Source organism: Girardinichthys multiradiatus, chromosome 18 (genome assembly GCF_021462225.1).
Source record: "Girardinichthys multiradiatus isolate DD_20200921_A chromosome 18, DD_fGirMul_XY1, whole genome shotgun sequence".
Lineage (NCBI taxonomy): Eukaryota > Metazoa > Chordata > Actinopteri > Cyprinodontiformes > Goodeidae > Girardinichthys > Girardinichthys multiradiatus.
In genome coordinates, this window is record NC_061810.1 from 26470650 (window position 1) to 26492051 (window position 21402).

General features: G+C 39.1%; 1 protein-coding gene across 3 annotated transcripts in view; it reads right to left on the reverse strand.

The window, feature by feature from the left end:
* Nucleotides 1–21198, reverse strand: part of septin4b (septin 4b) — a 64715-nt gene extending 43517 nt beyond the window's left edge. The window contains exons 1-2 of one of the 3 annotated variants that reach the window (XM_047391750.1): nt 20817–21198; nt 16702–16709 (exon numbers count right to left, since the gene is read on the reverse strand). In XM_047391750.1, coding sequence (XP_047247706.1) covers nt 16702–16709; nt 20817–20871 — 63 coding nt within the window. In that variant the 5' untranslated portion in view covers nt 20872–21198. The remainder of the gene's footprint in view (nt 1–16701; nt 16710–20816) is intronic. The other 2 variants (XM_047391751.1, XM_047391752.1) reach the window with 2 other exon arrangements.
* Nucleotides 21199–21402: the final 204 nt, after the last annotated feature.

Genomic DNA, 21402 nt, shown 5'->3' on the forward strand with positions numbered 1-21402 from the left:
TTCCCTTTACTATAACTTACATAACAACGGAAAAGACACTAAAATGATAAATGGGTGGTAAAGCCTCTTCACCAACAATGATGGGGTATCGTCACTGAAAAAAATCCTGTAATCCTACTGAACTCGCCTAACCTCCTTGCTGCTGCTTGCTCGCTTCATAGTTGCCGAGGGGTGATTCCTTGTTTGATCTTCATCTTCCACTGCACCAGTCCCTCTTTTTTCAACACCATCGTTGATTTTTGGGCTTCAAAACTTCGGACACTCAGCTGCCGTGACATTTTTCCAAGTGAAGCAAACAACGTCAGGCATCAAGTGAGAAAACATCTAATTAATATGCTCACTCGCCACCAAGTGGTCAGCAGTGTGAATTGCAATTTGTCAACATTTTTGTCAAATATGGAAAATATTCGGTTAACGTCACCCCTGACTACAAGGCTAGTAGTTTATCTGTTAACTGTAACTCTTTAATCATTGTTGCCATTTATCAGCAAACAATTAAAGGTGAAAACAACCTGAGAGATCAAAATGCTGTACAACTTAAAATTAGCTTTTGCACTATGACAGTTTTTTCATAGCTTGACACTATAAATGATGACAATACAGAGGTAGACAAACATAAATACTGCCATCATTGGTTTGACACTTTGAGCAACACAGAGAGCCATTTTGTTTGGGTCTGAACAGTTTTTTATTTTTCTTGCCAACTTTCTAAGAGGTAAACCTTAAGTAGCGGGGAACTGGCCATGGCTCTGCAGTTTCAGGATGAAACAGATCTTGATAGGAGAGAGAAGATTTTTAACACGTTTATTTTTCCCACCGAGGACGCTGAAGAAGAAAACATAGTGATGAACTTCAGTGTGATTGCCTTTGGTTCTTAGAGGCTGCAAGGACCAGCAGGCTCTAGGCCCGTCAAGGCACAAAGTGACAGTGATGTGGAAAGAAGGACGTGCAGGAGGAGCACATTGGAAAAAGAAAAAAAGAAATTTTTTTTATCTTAAAAATGCTAAATGGATTTATTTTTTGTATGGTTTTGGCTAAATTACTGCTCTGAGTGGGTTGTTCTTTCAGCAAATGACATGTTTAGAGTCTGTATACTCTAGTTAACATTTATTCGATTACTAAATTAGTTGTCGATTATTTCAATAATCAATTGATCATGATTAATCTGATCAATTGTTTCAGCCCTAAAAAGTTATTATAAGGACTGAATGTTTAGGGACTGGTTGCAATCTCTGTGGATCCTAATGCACTGACTGGATGTCAGTGACTTTGGCAGGGTTATTGTAGATTGCTACAGGGCATCTGGGACTGAGGAATAAGAGCTTCTGTGTCATTTGTTTTAAAGCTTGTGTGTCTTTGAGTGAAACTGAAAAGTCAAGATGTGTTTTCACTGATGCTCCTGTGTCTATTTATCTGAAAGAACAGACACATTGCTGAGAAAACCGCTGTGGTCCAGCCAGCAGCTGCGCCGGGCTAGTAACAATGACCTAGTGAGCCACGTGTGATGTTGAGAAAACCAAAAACTATTATACAACACCAGTGGAATCTCTACACCGAGACAGTGTCTAAAAGTCTGGTGGAAAGACAGCAAAAATAGATGTATTTACAGCAGAAACAATAATTCAAGTAAATATTACACAAGATTTTATAAAGAAGGTAATTCATCCTGGCCATGAAAAACAACAAAATGTAGAAACATCCGGTGTTGATGAGGATCACAACAACACAATAGCTTTGATCTCCGTGAGATTGGCTTTTTTTTTTTTAGCAGGTATCTGCCAAAATTAGTAAAGTGCCAAATAAACAATTCATATCCCGATCTTCTATGACACCCTGAGTTGTGTTAACCAACAGTGGTCAGTCTGCCAACAATGATTGTAGAGCATCTGCAGGCCACATTTCTGTCACTTATCTTTGACATTTTACACGTTCCTACAAATTACTGAACAAACCCATTCTAACATGCAGATGGAGGAACATTTAGTATTAACCTTTTGCCCCGTTCCTAAAAGTCTGCTCATTATTAAGCTCTGACTCTAGTTGGATACAGTAGTTACAGGTAGAAATGTGGCAGATTTCCAGTTTTTGAAAATCATTGCATTTGCTGCTATGACAAAAAGGAGAGATTTTCATTTGTTGTTATCCATTTCACTTTCAGTGCTTTCCCCTCTGATGGAGGATTCACCAGCGACATTGTGCCTTCTGTAAAATTATTTATTTTTTATTATGTGGATTTTTCTGTGGAAACTTGAAAGCATGGGCAATAAATTAGATTTGAATTCAGTTTAAACCATAGAGGTTTCTTTTTTAACCAACGATGCAATCAGGTTGTGGCTAATCAACTTTGCACGTGGCTAGTTGAAATTGCTGACAATTTACCATGGTAGCTAATAATTTTTGAGCCCAAGTGAGAACCCTTCAATGTAGGTATGCATCTTTCCCTACAGTTAATCACATAAAAATCAATGGGCCAATGAAAGAAGAAGGAACACTTTTAGCACTTTCTGAAAGAAAATCTGAAGTGGTGAATAACCCCACCTAACAGAGCAGGCATAAAGAGAGGGTGAAGGTTTACATACATGAACAGAAATGTGAGAAATGTGCATTTTTTCTTCTCCATCAGTTGGGAACAGGAGTCTGATAGCTGACCTTAAACCAAATTCTCAGGCTAACTCTATTAATAGCTCAGACACCAGTGAGCACAAGATTCAGCAGCCTAAGATTGTGTGCTGGACCATGCTTTAGTCTGGCTCTGGAAAGACCAAGCCATTGAATCAAGCCTCCCACTGTATCCTCCTAATACAACTATGATAGTAAATCTGTAGAAGAAAGATGCAACGCGGCTTTAATAGACAGACAACCAAATAAAAAATAAAAACCTCAAACAGTAGTTTAAGTTTATGAAGATTTCTCAAGAATCTATCCCTTAAATCCAAGGGCGCTTTCACATCTATGTGAAAATAGACTAAACACCTCAAGTGTGAAAACAACCAAAACTTCTCCAAGCAGAATCACTGATTTATTGGCAACTTCATGGTGCAAATGTTTCCAATACTGTCCTCTGGTGCAAAGACTTTAAAAGAAAAAGAGCATCCCTTGGGCACAACTCTCCTGGAGATTGGGCAGCATTGCCAAAGAAATAACTATGCCTTGAGCAAACCTGTCATTTGTGAGGAAACAGGCTTTGGTTAGGAAGTATTGAGTGTTGCTGTAATGCAGCTCCAGCACTAACAATGTACTGTTACAGTTCCTTGCAAAGGCATTTTATCACATTTTACCCACAAACTCAATGTATTGTTTTGTAATATTTTGTGTTTGACCATAACAAAGAAGTGTTCAATAATAATTGTGAGGTGACAGAAGGAGGATATGACGTTTTAACGTTTTTTAAAGTATATTTACAAAACAATTAATTACTTATATTAATTACAACTTCAGATCAATAAGGGTATGTGTCACACATCTAGAGACTGAAACTTATGCCCATTCTGCTTTATAAAAGAGCTCAGGTGTAGTCGGATTGGATTGGGAGCATCTGAGAACATTAACCTGAAGTCTTTCCACAGTTCCTCAATTGAATTTAGGTCTGTACTAACTGGTGCAGTCACAGATGAATTTCATTGTAGAGATGATTATATGTTAGGATGGTTGTCCTGCTGGAAGGTAAACCTCTGCCCCAGTCTCAAGTCTTTTGACTACACAACTCTGATTGGCTCTCCTGCTCCTGCTGAAGAAAAGCATTCCCACAGAATGATGCTGCCACAGTTATGTTTAATGGTGTAAAAAATAGTGGTGAAACTCTGAGGGGTATAATACTGCAAGACACTATAAATCAGCCACAAACTGCCCTCAACTGAACAAAAGCTTAACAACTTCTGTCAGGTTTCAGAGGCATGTGTTGCAAACCTGTGTTGCAAACAAGTGCTTCATGATGACAGTAATTCACTGTGCTGTATTAAATTAGCTTTCTTTAAGCCACCAGGGATTGGTCTGTGCTGTCTTGGGATGCTGGCAAAGCCAAGATATCATTTCCAGAGTGACTCTTGTGGTAGATTTCGCAGTGAAAACAATGTCACAAGCAAAGCTACTGAGTGGAAAAGGCCACAAAAGTAATTGTAGATAAATATGGTGTCAGAGCTACGTTTCACTGTCCGCCTACTAAGTTTCTTCTTATAGTCTTACAGGCAAAGAAAGAAAACACAAACCGAGGTATTTTTGATCAGTTTAAAGTTGTGTTGAAAGCTTACTCTCACACAAAATTTCATCTGGCACAAGATTGCTGTCGTCTTTCACAATTGTCTGATTATACTGAAACATTATACACACAATGTTCCATTGCTGACCTAGTAGATGAGAATTAAAATAAAAGTAATGGGGCATTTCCTTTTTTAGCTTTGAACTTTTAAGCACTGGCACTTCCTTGGTTTTAGATTAAAAACAACATTAAATACAAAGAACTTCAACTTCAGCAGTCTGATGGCTATTTCTAATAACTATAAAAGCTTTCTATAATCTATGTAGTCAGATCAGATGTCTTCTTTATACCATTACTCATAACAATCTGATAGTTAGTGTATCTCTCAAACATAATACGTTCAACATCAATTTCTAAATGTGCCTATTTTTAATCCTGTAAATCAAAGGCTAAATGCATTCCAGCTTCTTCGGGGCCCCCTTAAAGTGTTTTGCATTTTTCACCAACATAAATATCACATATGAGCAACACATGGGCGGCAGGCTGTAGTTAACAGGTGTAGTAGTTGTCGACGAAGACTTTTTGAGACTGAGGTATCTGAAACATGCTGCGTTTTTTTATCCAATCAGAATGCAAGCAGGGATTTGGTTCTGCCATGATTGTTGTTTAGTCTCAAGAGTTAAAAAAACAACCTGATATTACAGTGACTTTCATGCCTACATTAACTATCATTCTCACGGTTCCTATATATATATATATATATATATATATATATATATATATATATAAATAAATAAAAATTACAGACTTTTCCAGACTGAACCTTCCACATTTCTCAGTACTTTACATTCACTTTAAAAAATAAAAATAAAAAAGTTAATCAATTTATTCATGAAATTCTATGAATTTATGGCAGATGGTTATATAGCTTGAATGTGATACCTGCAAAGAGAAGAAGAAACAGGAAAGGAAGGAAGGCAGAAAGAAGGAATTAAATTAGGTTTGCAGGGAGAAAGGAAAGAACAACACAGGTAAAGAAAATGACACAAGGTAGGAGGAAACGAAGGAAAAAGGTAGGGACATATGGGAGGGAGGTGGGGGGGGAAATGGTAGAGCCTAAGGAAGCAAAGACATAAGGATGTATACAAGAAAGGGAGAACAAAAGGAAGAAAGGGAGAAAAGAAGAAAAGGACAAAAAGGAGGGAAATAAAACAGGAAGCATATGAGGAAGGAAGGATTCAAGGAAGAAAAAAAGAAAACAAAGAACAGAGGGTAGGACACAACATTCAGACAATGGAATAAGGAATATAGTCTTATAAACTGAATTCATTTTGTTTATGTTTTTCCATTTTTCCAGAACCTTTTTTGGTGAAAGAATATTGAATGAAATACAAAAGAAAAGTTCATAACAGAAACTGGATTCCACCCATTAAGACGTTGCCCTTCATAACCTTTAAACATCCTAAAAATACTGCATGGTTTTATTGTTTTTTTGCAGAAAGGCCTCCAGAAGCTTAATCTTTCATAGTCTTTCTTTTCTTTTTTTTTACAAACTGTGAAAATAAGGAAGTCATTAGCTTCTTATAAAGCCGGCTCCATGAACCAAATAGTAATGGGTGACTTTGGGTTTTCTTAACTTTTGAAAGTTATAGGCACACACTCACTAATAGTGAGACAGATACCTGTAATTAAGGTAACCTCACACAGAGCAACAGCAAATGAATGCATGGTTTCCTGATGGCCTATACCACAAAGCAGAGGGCCCAGAACACCGTATTTTAGCAACACTGGTTAAATCTAAAGCAATATTTGAAAGTTTATTGTGCGAGCCTTGAAATTACGACAAGTACCTGTCTTTAAAATAGCTCTAACCAACAGGAACCTATCTGTTCTAATTTAGGTCTGCTACCACAGATTTTGTTTTATGGTTCCCCAACAAATACAAGATTGTAGGGGTTAATTTTAGAGTCAGAAACCTCCTTGGCATCGAGGATGCAGACATGTGGAGAGAGATGGGTATAAAAAGGGATCTGGGTATGGCTGGCTGGGCATAGTATGATGTGCCACAAGTATGCAGTAATGTTTATGTGAAGGTTAAAAAAAGAAAGCCTAAAGGTGCAAATGGTGATTTCTTTAAATTAGATATTTATGAATACAAAAGGAAAAGGACCAGAAAAAAGTTTAAACACGAGGGGCCTTTAAAACACAAAAACCAAATGGAGTCTGAACAGGAGCTTCCTCTTTGATCCTTCAATGAAACCCATATGTCACATTCACAGAGTTTGTAAGCTCCCAGTTCTCCCACAGGCTAACACCAGACACTTCAGACCCACACCCAGCCACTACAACAATACTTTATCATCTGCTGGTTCTCCAAATGTTTCATTTTTCACCACAACAACCACCTCACTGTCTCAGCTCTAAACAAATCTAATGAGCAAGAGAAATTAGAGCTTGAAAAACAAACAAAATGTTTCTGAAAAACCAAGCCACATCGGGTCAGGAAATGATCCGAGCCCACAGCAGCCTTCCTATTACTCTGTTGTAACAATAATGTTACAGTTTATGTTCAAGAATAGTAGCTCACCAGGAAATTTTTTTAAGGCTTTTACTTTTCAAGGCTTCCAAATCAGATAGGGATAACCTTCAACGACGCAAGGAAGACAGTAGGTGGCTTGTTATGATAGGGAAATGTGTAGGGCCAAATGCTGAGGATGCAGCCCAGCTGACCAAGCTGACTGAGTGGGGACGCACAGAATGCGGTGTGTCTGAGTAGAACAGCCATTAGCCATGCCCAACTTAGAGCTGACCTGTATAAAACATTTACACCACTGGTTATTCACCTGCGGCATATCCACAAGTGTGTTTTTGTTTTTGATCTTCTCCGTGGCAACATCTCTGACTCCAACTGGATGAACTAGCTGGAGGGTAGCTGACATCCTGCTGTACAGGTGACAAAGTGGAGAGTCTGTCGAAAAAGCTGCTTACTGTCTGACCCTGTGGATACTAGATAGTGCAGCCAGAGAAACAGAAAAAAAACGTTTTTTTGTTTTTTTTTTACACAAAATTAAGTTTCTTTGCTACTGTTAACTGTAGAAATCAAAGACTTAAGGGGAGAACATATCCAGCCGTGCTGTTAGCAGCTCGGACCCTGTGCAGACTGCAGACTCCGCACGTACTGTCTGCGGTTTCATAGTCGAGCGTACCAATTTCCTATATTGTGACAAATTCCCACATTTTCCACACTTTCTGCCATGGCATCATCAGACATAACTAATTTGCTGAGAAGATGGTGTTAAAGGCCATTAAACCACACTAGGGACATATTCAACAAAACATTCTTATGGAAAAAAACCTTGAAATGTTTATTTCTACCTACTGTATTTATATATTAAGTCCATATCTTTTTTCTTAATTTTTAACTGTCTCTCCATCTTTCTTATTTCTCTATCTTTCTGTCTCTTTATCACATCTTTTATCTGTGTCTCTTTCCATCTTTCTTTCTTTCTTTCCTTCTTTCTTTCTTTTCTCTATCTATCATGTATGTTATTTAATTAGCAAGCTCAGTCTTATAGATCCAGGGGGATAATTTCACCTCCGACAGTCAAGCCAGGTCAAAATCTTTTATTCAGTGGTGACTGGACTTTAGCTGCATGTCAGTGGCAGGGCATGAAGCACTTGGGCTATTTTGTGTACTTCTACCTTCGCCATATGTACCAGGAGTAGGAGAGTTAGCCCTGCTGCTGCTCGCAGGAGAGGAAGTGCCGCCATCAAAACCAAATTTGGCGCAGATATCCTTGCCTGCTTTCTAGGTTTTAACGGCATATTTTTTTGTCCGCCGTCAGGAGCTTGTGTTCCCCTGTGTGCGAGCACACGTAACTCAGAGTGTCAGCGTCAGCGTTGGTGACACAGAGTATGAGGAGTGTGTTTTCGTCCAGCTTCTGTCAAGTTTGGCCACAGAAAGTAGAGTAGCGACAACGCAGGGACAGAAATCCTTCACGACATGATCTATTAACATAAATGACATTAACTGTTAAAACATACTATATTAATACATGCTGTGATCCTCTTGGGGTTGCCCCCCTTGAATAGTGTTAGGGGAAACGCTGCAGGTGCTTCCTCAGACTAGAAGTATTCCCACCGCTTGCACTGTGCATCACAAATATTGCAGCAGGCGTATTCTGCGTCGCATTTTGAAAAGTGGAGCCTTGCTTTCGAGCGCTTTCTGTCAGCCATGCTTCATTGACGGTACCAGCGAATACTGACGTCATTACTCTCTTGTGCGTGCAATGCTGTGCTTATGTCCGGCATGGAAAATCGCCCACTCTTCTACTCCCTAAGTGTCACAATGATGCGTTTAGGTACCGAAACATGGTAACGTTTTGATTTTACGTGAATCTGTACTCTGTACTACCAACGGAATTCAGTCGGTACCTATAATAGCACCGAATTCGGTTCCCATCCCTACTGCCATCCCCGTACAGCTGGAATCGTGATTCTCTCTTTTCCCTCGAATTGCAACAGCGGTGATTACGGCCAAACACATCAGTTTTCATGTCATAGGACCACAGGACTGGTTTCCAAAAAACAAGGTCTACTTCAAACAGTAGTCTGTTTTTTTATGTTTCATTTGGAGTGAAGGCTTCTTCCTCATTGAGTGTCCTTTCAGCAAATGTTGGCATATGAGTCATTTCGGTGGGGATAATGATACTTCTGGGGTTCAATTCCTCCATTTTTAATCTAAACACATTCATCTCTGGGACACAGAACCTGTCTCCTTGCTAAATGGTATGATAGCTGGACAATCCCTTGGTATTTATACTTGCATATAATTGCAGGACCAGCTGAACATGGCACCTTCAGGCTCCTGGAAATTGTACCGAAGAATAAACCAGATTCTCCTCCTGATGCCCTTGCAAGTTTATTTCAATTTTTTCCATTTTGTCACACAATTAGGCAGTTTGAGGTGTTGCCTTAGAACAAATACACAAACTGACTCAAATGTAGAGGATTAAAATACAATACGTTTACCTAGCCATGAGAAGATCATCTGGGCTTTGTCAAACCTGAGTATGTAAGCCCCTGACTTCGACAAAATTAATAAAAACTATTTCTAAAACCTCAAAAAGATTATGTGTCCTTTTAATACAATGTAAATAAATATCTGCTTTCAATTGTAAAATTGATCACTGGATAGATGGACAGACATAATATTATTTATCAAGTGGGGTTCCAGTGAATTAAATATTATCTACTGAACTGCTTTTACATGAGGTCAAATCTACAGCTAATGCAACCACTGACAACAGAAATATTAAATATTGCCTCAGAGCAAAATAAGGCAGATTTACAGAACAGAGACTATTCCTCTAAAACCACTCAGGGGTTGTAAATACTATATTTATTGAATAATAGGGGCCAGTTCTGTGGTTATGGCTTCTGTGGCTGGTTTCAAACCCAGACACTGGGCTGTAGAGCAATGAGTATGACCCTACATACTGTCTCTCTCTCTTCACCTCTCTCGTACATACAATCAGTCTGATGTAATAAATGAGAAAAGTAAATATCCATTAGATTTGGGGGGTTTTCAAGCACTTTGCCTCCTGTTCAAGACAGTCTGGAAAACGGTCTATGAAATAAAGAAAATCAGATTCAAGTAGATGACGTAACACCATGATCACAACTAAACAAATATTTGACATCTCATCCTGAACAGACTTCCACTTTAAGTTTCATCTATTATCCTGTCACAGCATGCTAACACATTCCACACCTTTCAAAACACACAAGTGCATGAATCTGATACCATCACCTGCAAAAGGACCTGTTGTGTCTGTGTGTGTATGCCTGATGCTTTGATGGTGAGGGTACAAAGAACAAATACACTAGCAAAATTGCTTTCTTCAAAAATCTGTTTGGCAAAACTGTAAGATGTCATAACTGATAACTGAGCTCGACCATCTCAGAGGCACATTTCATTTAAGCCAAGCATGCTGGGTGCCCGTCCTTATCACTTAGTCTGTGCTTGTTATGTACATTTCTCTACACATCAAATATTCTTCTATTGTTTCCCTTCACAGCATGAACAAATCACTCACTGCAACAGTTTTTTTATTTTTATTTTTCCAACGAATGTATTGAATTCAAGACTGTGTCTTTTTCAAAGTATTATATAAACAACCATCTGCTGCCCTCGAGAAGATCTCCACGATCTCTCCTGTTCTTCCTTTTGGCTTGCCTGGAATTTCCTCTCACTATCCTGCAGCTTGGTGGGAGCATCTGGAAATGTTTTCTTAAGGGGAAGAGAGGCTGCTTCAGCTGAGGATCATGCTGATCTCTCCTCTTTGAAATAACTTCAATAGTATTTAAAATGCAACAATGTTTATTTCTTAGAAAGTTAAGAGGACAGGTAAGAGTTGTTATCATAGGTCTGAGTTAGGATGCAGCATAAGGATAACACTCATCCTACTGCTTTAATTATCTGCAAAGTATTATGTGCAACTTGAAGAGGGTACATCACAAAATAAACTAACTTGGATGTTCATGTTTTCTGGTAGTAACATTTAAATATTGTCCAAGTTGTTTTTTTGAGTCTCGTGTCTAACTGTGTCTTTACAACGCTTGAAGTTAAAGTAAACGCCCTGAACTTGTCCCCTAAAGCAAAAAGATTACATCAAGACATCCGGGCTACTGACCATCGTAACAAACATCAGCTTTGGCACACTTTATAGAGAAATGGGAGTTTAGCACAAAAGAAAATGTGCCCTTTAAAGTTTGGATATGCCTCTCAATTTTAAAACACTTTCAACAAAACCTGCAGAGTGTTTTAACTCACTCAGGTTTACCCTCCGCTAACTAGAATGACAGCAGAGACATCTTCACATCATTGCCATGAGGACACATTTAATTTTCTCCAGCTGTAAATGCTTCTGACATGGAGGTTTAAATCTAGCAATATCTTGTTATGGAACATTACCCATAAAGTTGTTGGAACCCAGTAGGGCTGAAACTTACGATTATTTGGCTAATTAAATAATCTGTCGACTCTTTTTCGGATTAACCGGGTAATAATTGGATTGCAAAAGGTGCTTAACAGGAGATTTTTACAGAATTTGAACCAGGTGAGCTAAAACTTTGCCACTCGAGGAGTTCTGGATAGAGCCTATTTACAGACAGAGGTGTTTTTTCTTTTTTTTAATCTTAAATGCAAAGTGTATATATGTTTTATACAGTTTTGGCATAATTACTGCTCTGAGTGGGTTGGTCTTTCAGCAAATGACATGTTTTAAAGTCCGTATACTCCAGTTAACAATTATTTCAATAATCAATTAATCACAATCATCCAATTAATTGTTTAAACCCTAAATTTGCTTTTTAAAATCTTGGCCTATTTTGGTGTACACAGCTTGTAAAGCTGGATCGTAGGCCATGCACATTATGTTACTGACCTGGGAATTTACGGATTCCTAAAAGTGTTTTTATGCCGTTTACAATGAAGCTCACAGTGAAAGAGAGACTGAATTGGCTACTGCAGCCTTCTGTCTGTGTCATGTAACCTGCTCAGATGTCATTGTGGGGAAGAGCTGCACAGAGAGCAACTGAAACACTAGTAATTAAGAGTTATAAAGTTCAAAGCTAAGTTTATTAAGCAATGGAGTAATTTTTTTTGCAAGTTTCCATTAAACATGATTGACTGGAACTACACAGAAATATGTTACGAGCCAAAAGTTTCAACCAGTTATTTTAAAACAGAGAGTAAACAAGCTAGTGTTACGTCAGCGCTTCAGCTAATTGCTTTAAAAAGAAACGTTATCAATAGGAACAGCATGTGTATGGGAAGACGGTAGCTGTATGTCTTGACCTAGAGGTATCTTTAGAAAAACCTAAAGTTATACAGATTTTAGCAGTTGTGCTTGTGTTGAAACAGGCTGAACTGCAGAAACTCCTTTTGGGACAAAATATCTGTCGCTGTCAAGAAAAACTGATAGAAACAATAACATATCTGATTAGAGCTCTGTATCAAAAAACACCAATTAATATTAAATGACTCTGGCTGGTATCAGGGACAAGGATTTTTATCAAGAGATCCCTGCTAGAAATGTAAATATAACTGTGACTAAAAACTCGAGCCAGCTCCAGTTTCAACATTTAACAGCTTATTTTGTCCTTTCAAGGCATTGTGAAACCTTATCACCTCTCACCCAGTAGGGGCAAAACCCCCCTTTCATAAATCTCAGCCATGATGTCTCGTCACTTTGTTAACATCTGCAACTGCTTCAACACCTGCCCCAACTTCAACCAGAATCGTATCCATCTCTCGGTTATCAGTGTTTTCCTCTTCGTGGTCCAGTATCCCACATTGCTATGTGAGTGACGGGACTGCTGTGGGGGCCATGGGAACTGGGCTGAGATTATTTATAGCAATGTATGTGTGTGTGTGTGTGGGGGGGGGGGGGGGGGGGCACTTCTGTAAGGCTAGAAGAAGAATGTTTAAGGTCGTTCTCTTACCAAAGAATGCTTAAGGTCATCTTCTGACTAAAACCTTTGCAGAGTGCGGAGGCTAAAAGCTGATGTAGGACATCTGCAGAACTGAAGATTTAGGCCACTTAGCTCGAGGGTCTGCTAAGCAATCGGAGCAAGGGCAGGACAGGAGCAGTGAGCACAGAAGGTTAGGATGTCAGGGCAATTCAACAAGACATTGCTGTTCTAGGGCTGATCATAAAATCCTTGAGCAGTGGTTTGTATAGACGACCGTATTAAAAGGAATGTATTGATTATAAACTGTCTTTTCTGTTGACGTTGGCAGCTTTAGCTGTTTGTATTAAATGATAATGCATGTTTCTTCTGGTTGTTCCACACTCGTGTCAGCAGTTTTCCACTTGGGGAAAGTCTTCTAAACAAAAACGCATAATACAAAACTAATTCTACTAATGCACCATAATGCAAAGAAGGTTCGATATATTTTAAAAGATGTAGTGCCTTAGAATTATCACAAACACAATGACTTTACTGTTTGTGTTGCCTACAGTGTCAGGGATTTTGCAACAGCTTTTATTCCTGCAGGGAAAAAGCACCAACAAAGCATACTGAACACATGATGGAATCGGATGTTGACAACAAATCCCTCTTTAACCACTCATCTTTCGCCATCGTTTTTATTGTTTAGTCGCAGTGGCCTTGTATTCAGTGAAGTGTTGCGTGCCTGCTCCCTAGCCCGATTGTTTGCCCTCACATCAAACTGCAGAGACCCAGAGGGCTGCCTGTCAAAGACAAAGCCACAGGCTGAAACCTTACAGCGCTGTGCCGTCTCTCCATGCTCAAAGAATAACATCCATAGATTTAATGTAGTGTTGTGCTACACAGAATGATGGGTCAGTTTTCATTCATGGGTACGGTGTCAATTTGTAAAACAAATACTATAAAACTGGCCTAAGCAGAGCATCACTTTAATTCGTGTGCAGACTGAATTAAGAAAGAAATTTCAAGTGGGAAGTTTACTAAAAATAAATACTTTATAATGTCATTCTACAAGTAAGCCTATGATTTCAGGCCTTGAATGATAAAATCTTAACAGTAACTCCTGTCAAAATGCCTGACTGCATCACAAAGTTCTCGTACGATTTTTTTAAAGACAAAAGATTTCTCAGAGATGGTTGACGACTGCACAGCGTGACCTTGTTTCAGGCTACAGGAGTGCATTTGTGACCATTTCAGTTCAACTCAGACACCAACAACTGTCAAACGTGACATGCTCACATTTGCACATAAAGAAAGAAAAAACATAAAGAAAGAAAAAACATAAAGAAAGAAAAAACACATAACACAAGCAATAATTGAGGAAAACATAACAGCACAGAGTAAATAAAAAAGAATGTCAATAAACAGTTTAATAAGGAACCACGAACCCGTGTGACGTACGTTTCATCATCTAAGCCTGCCCACTCTTCAGGTTTTTGTGAATGCGCCAACAAGAAAATCATAAGTCAAGATATGTCAAGGCCTTAAATTACTCCATAGTGTCATCTTCACAGTATCGTGTTGGTGAACACGGCCACTGATCTTGCTCAAAGTGGTCATCACTAAGATAATTTTTTAGTCCGTTTAGTTTATTTCACAAATAAACCTCAAAAATCAGCTCATGACCGCAATCGGTCAATTTTCAAACTCAAAGTTATAATAATTTTCTGATCAGTGAATGCGCCATACCAAAGTGCTATCAGACCATCGTAGCAGCAGCAGTGTTTGTTGTGGACGCTGTGGATGTTGGTCAATTTCAGCATCAGTTAGGTGATATTAGAGCAAACATGGAGCTGTAAGAAGCCATTTAAACGTAAAGCTCAACAATAAATCCTCTAGGAAATGCAAAGAAACGGCTATTTTCAGATAGTAATACTAGCTAGTCTTGCTGTGCTAATTGCTGATATAAAATGCTAAAGACATGTGAAATGTCAACTTTCTAATCATTTTGTTGGTTAAAGCTTTACTAAAGTCTGTGATCAGAAATCTCACCAGATACTGATCAATGTGTCTCCAGTGTATTCATTTAGCAGCAACTCACAACAAATGTAATCTTAAGGCACTTTACAGGACAAACAAGCCAAATTAGGTCCAATTAAAGAATCCAAATTTGCCTAAATTGAACTCAAATCAATCCTTTTAATTAATCAAATACGATCAGGTTACAAGAAGATAACATAAACCTTTAGGTAAGAAGAAATGTTGAATGTAATATACTGTACAAATTTCAAATTTTAGACCCTGATTATGTAAAATAGAATTACTGTACAGACAAATGGATAAAGTTAGCATTCCCTCCTCCATTGTGAAGAACATACAAATGATGGCTCACAACTTGATGTACTAGTATGTGAAGATAACCCTTAGGATGATCAGAGCTGCTTGAGCTTTTGTTAATAATTCTTCCTCTTCAACTTCAACTTATAACAAGCACATTACAAAATCAGGACCCACACCCATCATTTGACAGTAAGTCGCCATAATTACTTATGTTTTTCCTGAAACAATAAGTGCTGTATGAGTCCTTCTAACAAAGAAATGTCATTCAGTAGATTAATGGGTGTGGAACTGCATATCTCCACATTCTGCCAATCCAGTTTGGTTACAAAGGCAATAAGCGCTCACACACGTCAGGCAACAGCAAATGAGAAAAGCAGACACAGCTACGGTGGTGGTGGTGGTGGTGGGGAGGGGGAGGCAGAGGGGAAACGAGCATCCGCTTCAGACACTAACAAGCTAATGGGCTAATAAAGTCCAAGTATAGAATGAGTTTGCTTTGTAGAGGCAAGCAGCAATTGAGGGCAGAAGAGGCTAATAGCTAGTTGAGTTAAAGCCACAGAGGAATGTAACACTGCAGATTGTGTCCATGTGTGTGTTTGAGTAGATGTTCCCTCAAGAGACAAGACCATCCTGTCCTGGCACTGCCCGTGCAGAGTGACATCAGTTTGTCTGTGAGTGTGTGAGTACACATCTGTCACAGCATGTGGCAGTTTTAGGCAGACAAGAGGAAGTCAACACCACAGCCCAGAGTCCCGTGTGGTTTACAGGCATGGGTGTGGGTGTGGCAGAGGAAGGGTACTTTAGTTATGCCAGACTGGACCTAGTTATGGCTTTCAGAAAAAATATCCATCAGGTTTACATAATCACAAGCCAGAATGTTGAAGCCTTTTGGGGTGTATGTGATACAATGACTGAGACAGGCCGAGTGAGACCAGTTGCAGCCAAGGAGGTGTTTAACAGATGCTGAAACGTTGTCACTTTGTCAACATGCACAGCACCTTCGTCACAAAGGCCTGGAATGCTGCTTGGAAGGGGAACCAGAGTGTTGTCACGCCCTAGTAGATCCACATCTTTCCACCAGGCTGAGAGCTGTTTGGGATTAAAAAAGAAAAAAACATAGCCCTTTAATCCTCCCTTTAACTGGGTCAAACACTGTCAACTGGGAGGCCTCAAGATGGAGACAGGCGCATCGGAAAGAGGAGTAAGGGGAAGCAAGGTGAGTTTCTTCAGCCACCAAACAAGGACATGACAGATTGTCATTAAACTAATACACCGACTGAGCAGGTTGAGCAGCAATAGCAACTTAAATGAAACTTGGAAAACAACAATAGCAGGAGAAAGGAAAAACAAAATAATCTAAACACACATTGTCAGCTGACGAGAGAAGGAACAAGAAAATCTGGGCTTAGTTACCACACCTTTAGTTTTTCTTTCATCCAGGTATTTCCAACCACTCAAGTAAATCTTTACAACACATACAAGCGCTCACGGCAGAAATCACAGTCTTTGAGTTGTTGTAACCGTTCTTATGATTTAAGAGTGATGCACAAACCCACCTGAACAGGAATAGCCATCAGGGATGAAATACCCTTACATGAACAAACCACACAATGTCCTCATTTTACTGAGATAAAGGAGGCCAACACTCCCATAATAAGTGGGCCATTTTGTCCTGAAATGTAGAACTGAATAAAACTCTGGTTTCTTACCTCATCGTCTGGTTAGAGCAGGATGATTGATTAGTGCAAGACATTATTCCCAAATCCAACAGCAGTCAGGCACATGCAAGGGGAACAGAAACACAGTCAAAAATCTGATAAGTTATGAAGGAATCATCAAACTTTTGCCTAAATAAAAGCTCTTCTGAAGTCTGAGGGGTTTCAGAATGAAGGCAAACTTAGTGCTAGTTAGTTAGCTAATTAATTTCACAGAGACTGACATTTTCAAGCATTTATTTCTGTTAATTATGCAGATTTTCTGCATCCAGTCAATGAAAACATGGCATTTAAAATTAGAATATTACATCAGACCAATAAATAATACATGTTTAATGCAGAAATGTGGGCTTAATGAAAAGAATGTTTAATTCCTGTCTAAAGGTAGTTATTTTTAGAAAGGTATTTTAAACTGAGCTTCATTAAAATCCACACTCTAATTTATTGAATATGACTGCATCTTTTTAAATCATAGGATTTTCACTCAGTGATTAAATATGTGTAGAGATGCACCGAGAAATAGACACTTGACTGGAATCTATCCACAGCAGTTTAATCTGCCCTGACTGGCGGCCTGTAGGAAACCCAAAAATCTGATCCATCTCTGATACTACCTCTACTGCTACCAAGATTCTTCATTCTGGATTTTGTTACCAAGGCTGCACAAAGTCAAGAAAACATGACATTGTTATTTCGCTGCCGAGTATAACCCAGACGGAAAGGGATTGTCTTCACTCATATCTATCTGGATTCAGAGACGAGTGAGACTTTGTTTTCTTGTTAACAAAAGAGTACAGAAAAAACCTTTTCAAAAGGTCTTGTTTATAAACACGTTCCACCAAACAGCTTCAGGTATTTTCTAAAAATGAAACTGTACTTCTTGCGTATTTACAGGATGTTATTTAAGAGCTGCACATTAGTGTTGATGCTCTTGTAAATAGGGGCCATGGATCACTTCAAACATGGCGAAGAAACCGCAGCTGGAGAATATTTCACGTAAGACCTGTGTTGACCAAACAAAGAAACACATTAATCAAACATAAACAACTAAAACACACCAATCTGCTAATTTAGGGCGGACAAACATCAGTGAACAGATAATGGAAATGTGATAAGTGTTAAAGTACAGTAATGGGCACTCTCCTGAGCTGCTCATTTCTCCCTTGTGGTTCATCTGCTGACCTGCATGTCGAGATACTCCACCAGTGATAGAGTCAGCGTGGTCACAAGCAGCAGAAGCATGGCAGAATCGCTCCACAATGCTCTGAGAAATGCTAACCACAGTGGACTGTCACCATCCCCAACACTCGCCACCCTGCTTTTCACTATCGGGCCTTCCTTTTGATGTGTGCTGTTGCCGTTTCTTTTTGTTTTCTTTAAACGGTGCCTTGCTGAAGTATTCACACCCTAGAAATTTTTCACATTTTGTCAAGTTACTACAGCAGCCTTTACTGTATTTTATTGGGAACTTTTGTAATAGACTAAAGAAAAAGTAGCACATACTTGAGGTAGAAGGAAAGGGTATGATTTTCATCTTTTTATAACAACTATAAATCTAAAAACAAAAAGGGCTGTGCACATGTATTTAGCAACCCTGCATCAGGTGTTTCCAGAACAACATTTTGCTCCAAATCTTTTTTTTTTGCCAGGTTTTAAACTCACTGACTTATAAGAGAACTGAAGTATCACCAAAAACACCTCAACCTTCCAGTGAGCCGAGAAGGTGTAATATAGCAACCTAGACATGGAAAGACTAACATTTGAACTTTGCACCGTGCTGCGAAAAACTGAGGCAGCTCCAGAAAAATCATTTCACCAAGCTGTTAAAAGGTGAACACTTGGGCATCTTAATACAACTTCTGTGAGAAAGACTTTAAAAGAGATCTTTTACGTTTGTTTTAAATGATATTTTCATGACCCGGAGTTCAATAACTGCAGCCATAATAAGTTTTTTAAAGTTAAAAGAAAATAAAGAAAGATGCATTAGTTGGAAAAATATAAGATTAATTCAAAATGTTCCCATCTGAGAAAGCGACTCAAAATCTAACAATATCGTTCTGCAACACTGTCTGCATGAGTTTGAGTAGAACCGAAACAACATCCACTAATACAGATACAAGTCCGGATGAGGGGGGAACGGTCCAGTTCAGCCTAGTTAGTGACATGTAGAGGGAATTTTTTTTAGCCTTTATTCATATTTCAGGTGTCATTGTTCAATGCTGTATGATAACATAACTAGACACTTTTTCACTGCCGTAAATGATACATTCTCACTGTTTATGCAATGAATAATGGAACAGCAAGAAATACTCAAAAACATAATCATCGTCAGCCTCGGAAGGCCACGAACACAATCTGGTCCAAAAGCACTATAAGGTCTATTATCTTCACCTCCGTGACACCACTGACCTCCCACAGGACATCTGTGGTCCATAAAAAATAATTTAGGAATCCAAGGTGGTTTGGCCCCATAAAGGTTGAATCCCAGCAGGCCATAAATCTGAGACTGACGCCTCAGATTCAGGCCAAACTGACTGGCTTAAACTCAATAGCAAATACTTTTCACTGGAGATGTCACAATCATGCAGCTGACAATTATTTCCTATCCAATGATTGCAATTAATCTTTCGATTGGATCTTTAACCCTTTTGTGCCAGTGTGTCGATGGTTGCTTAATAGTGGTTCATTTACAAGAAAACAAACTGCATGTAAAATAATGGATTTTCATTGGAAATATGCAAATGAAGGTCAATATTTAAGAAATGGTCATATCTGCTGTTTACATCGTTGTCCTACGTTTGCTGGAGAAGATAAATCACTGATACACGACAAATTTGGGATGGGCAATGTTGTCTGAACTTTCCATACACAGTGGGGACAAATAACATGATAATTGTTCATCCAGTGATAATAATAAAATAAACAATAAACTCTAATGACATTTGAAAAACAAAAAGAGATTTTATAGCCTAAAACAGTTGAATTTTCCTAGTTGCAAAGTGACCGAAAACACCCACAAAGAATTGTAACGTATTCCCCAAAAATAACTCAGTGAAGATCTTCAGGGAAAACATTCTGTGGACCGACAATAAAAAGTTGAACTTCTTAGAAGATTACACAAGTTAGATCTGATCATCATAACAGTGAAACATGGCTGTGGTAGTGTGATGTCCTGGGCCTGGAAAACTGACCCATGAATTTTGCCCTCTTCCAGAAAATCCTGAAGATTGTCTGGCTACCAGTTTGTGACCTTGACCTCAGGTTCACTTGAGTTGTGCGATAAGGCAACGATGTAATGCACACCATCAAGTCCACCTTTGAATAACTAAAGAAAATGAACGTTTTAGAGTGACTGAGACAGGTCTGGATGAAAATTTGATAGAAATGCTGTAGCACAACCTTAATAGTTCAAAAAATCCTCCAAAGTGACTTAATTAAAACAATTCTCCAAAGAGCCAAAATTCCTCCACAGTGGTTTGATTTTTCACTAGGGACAAGTTGGTTTGAATGTTTTTTCCTCTCCCTGATAAATGAAATGATTGAAAAGCTGTAGTATTTACTATGGCTATCTTTATCTCTGATATTAAAATGCGCCTGATGATCTGAAACATTTAAGCATGATGAAACAAAATGCAAAAACAGAAGAAATCCATCAAATTACTGGTTTGTTTACATACAATTTATTCGAATAATTAATCAGATCAGTTAACGCTTATCGAAACATCAAACCACAGGAGCAGGAAATAAAAGTACAGTCCAGTTCAGAAATGGTTCAGTGAGTTGACTCTTTGGTCCCACTCATGCAGAGCTACAGAACTGCTGCTCCAGCTGCCAGGTTCTTTAAAGCATTTTCATTCAGGGGGACCGAGGGAGCCCGCTGTGCTGTCAGCACACATTACGTTCAAAATCTGCGTCTAATCTTCGGCTTCAAACCCGGATAAAATGCTGACATTGCAGCCAAATAAGACCCGTTACCAGGACACGGTTGGCTGCGTGTCTTAACTGATACAATTATACAACTTATTGTAAGGAGGACATCACAGTGGGTCAAATTACGACCACTGTAACACAATAACCTAGGTCGGCTATTCCTTGGGAATGACACTCACCGTGGTTGTTGAACACTCCGGACCGAAACCGGTTATTGCTGCACAAATTTTCCATCTGAAAGTTTCAGTCAGCACCAACGGTTCTGACCCTCTTCGGTGATTCTTCACCAAATGTACAACACGGAGAAAGATAAAACGCCAGCCTGTATCCTGTCGCGGATAGAGCTGTCCTCCCGGCGGCGGTCTGTCACGGCTGGTGTTTGTGTGGGAGCAGCAGCTGCAGCAGAACTACTCACTCACTCCTCGTCGACACTGAGGTTCGAACTGATGAGCTGCCTTGCCTGCCTGCCTGCTGGCTCCGTGACGTCATGACGCAGTCACTGCGTCGGAATAAAAACAATCGCACGTGGACGCGATGGGAGGAAGATCACGTGTATGGCAGGAAAGCTCTTGGGGAAACTGCACTACCTCAATACCCCTCCTATGAATTATAGACGACGGAATACTGTAATGTGTAACCCGATATGGCAGTCCGTTGTTACATATAAACAAACCATAATCCTGTCTAAAGACTTATTTAAGATTCCTGCATGTTCGTTTTCTCTGTTCTCACGAGACATTATTGAAATTTGAAAACAACCTTCCT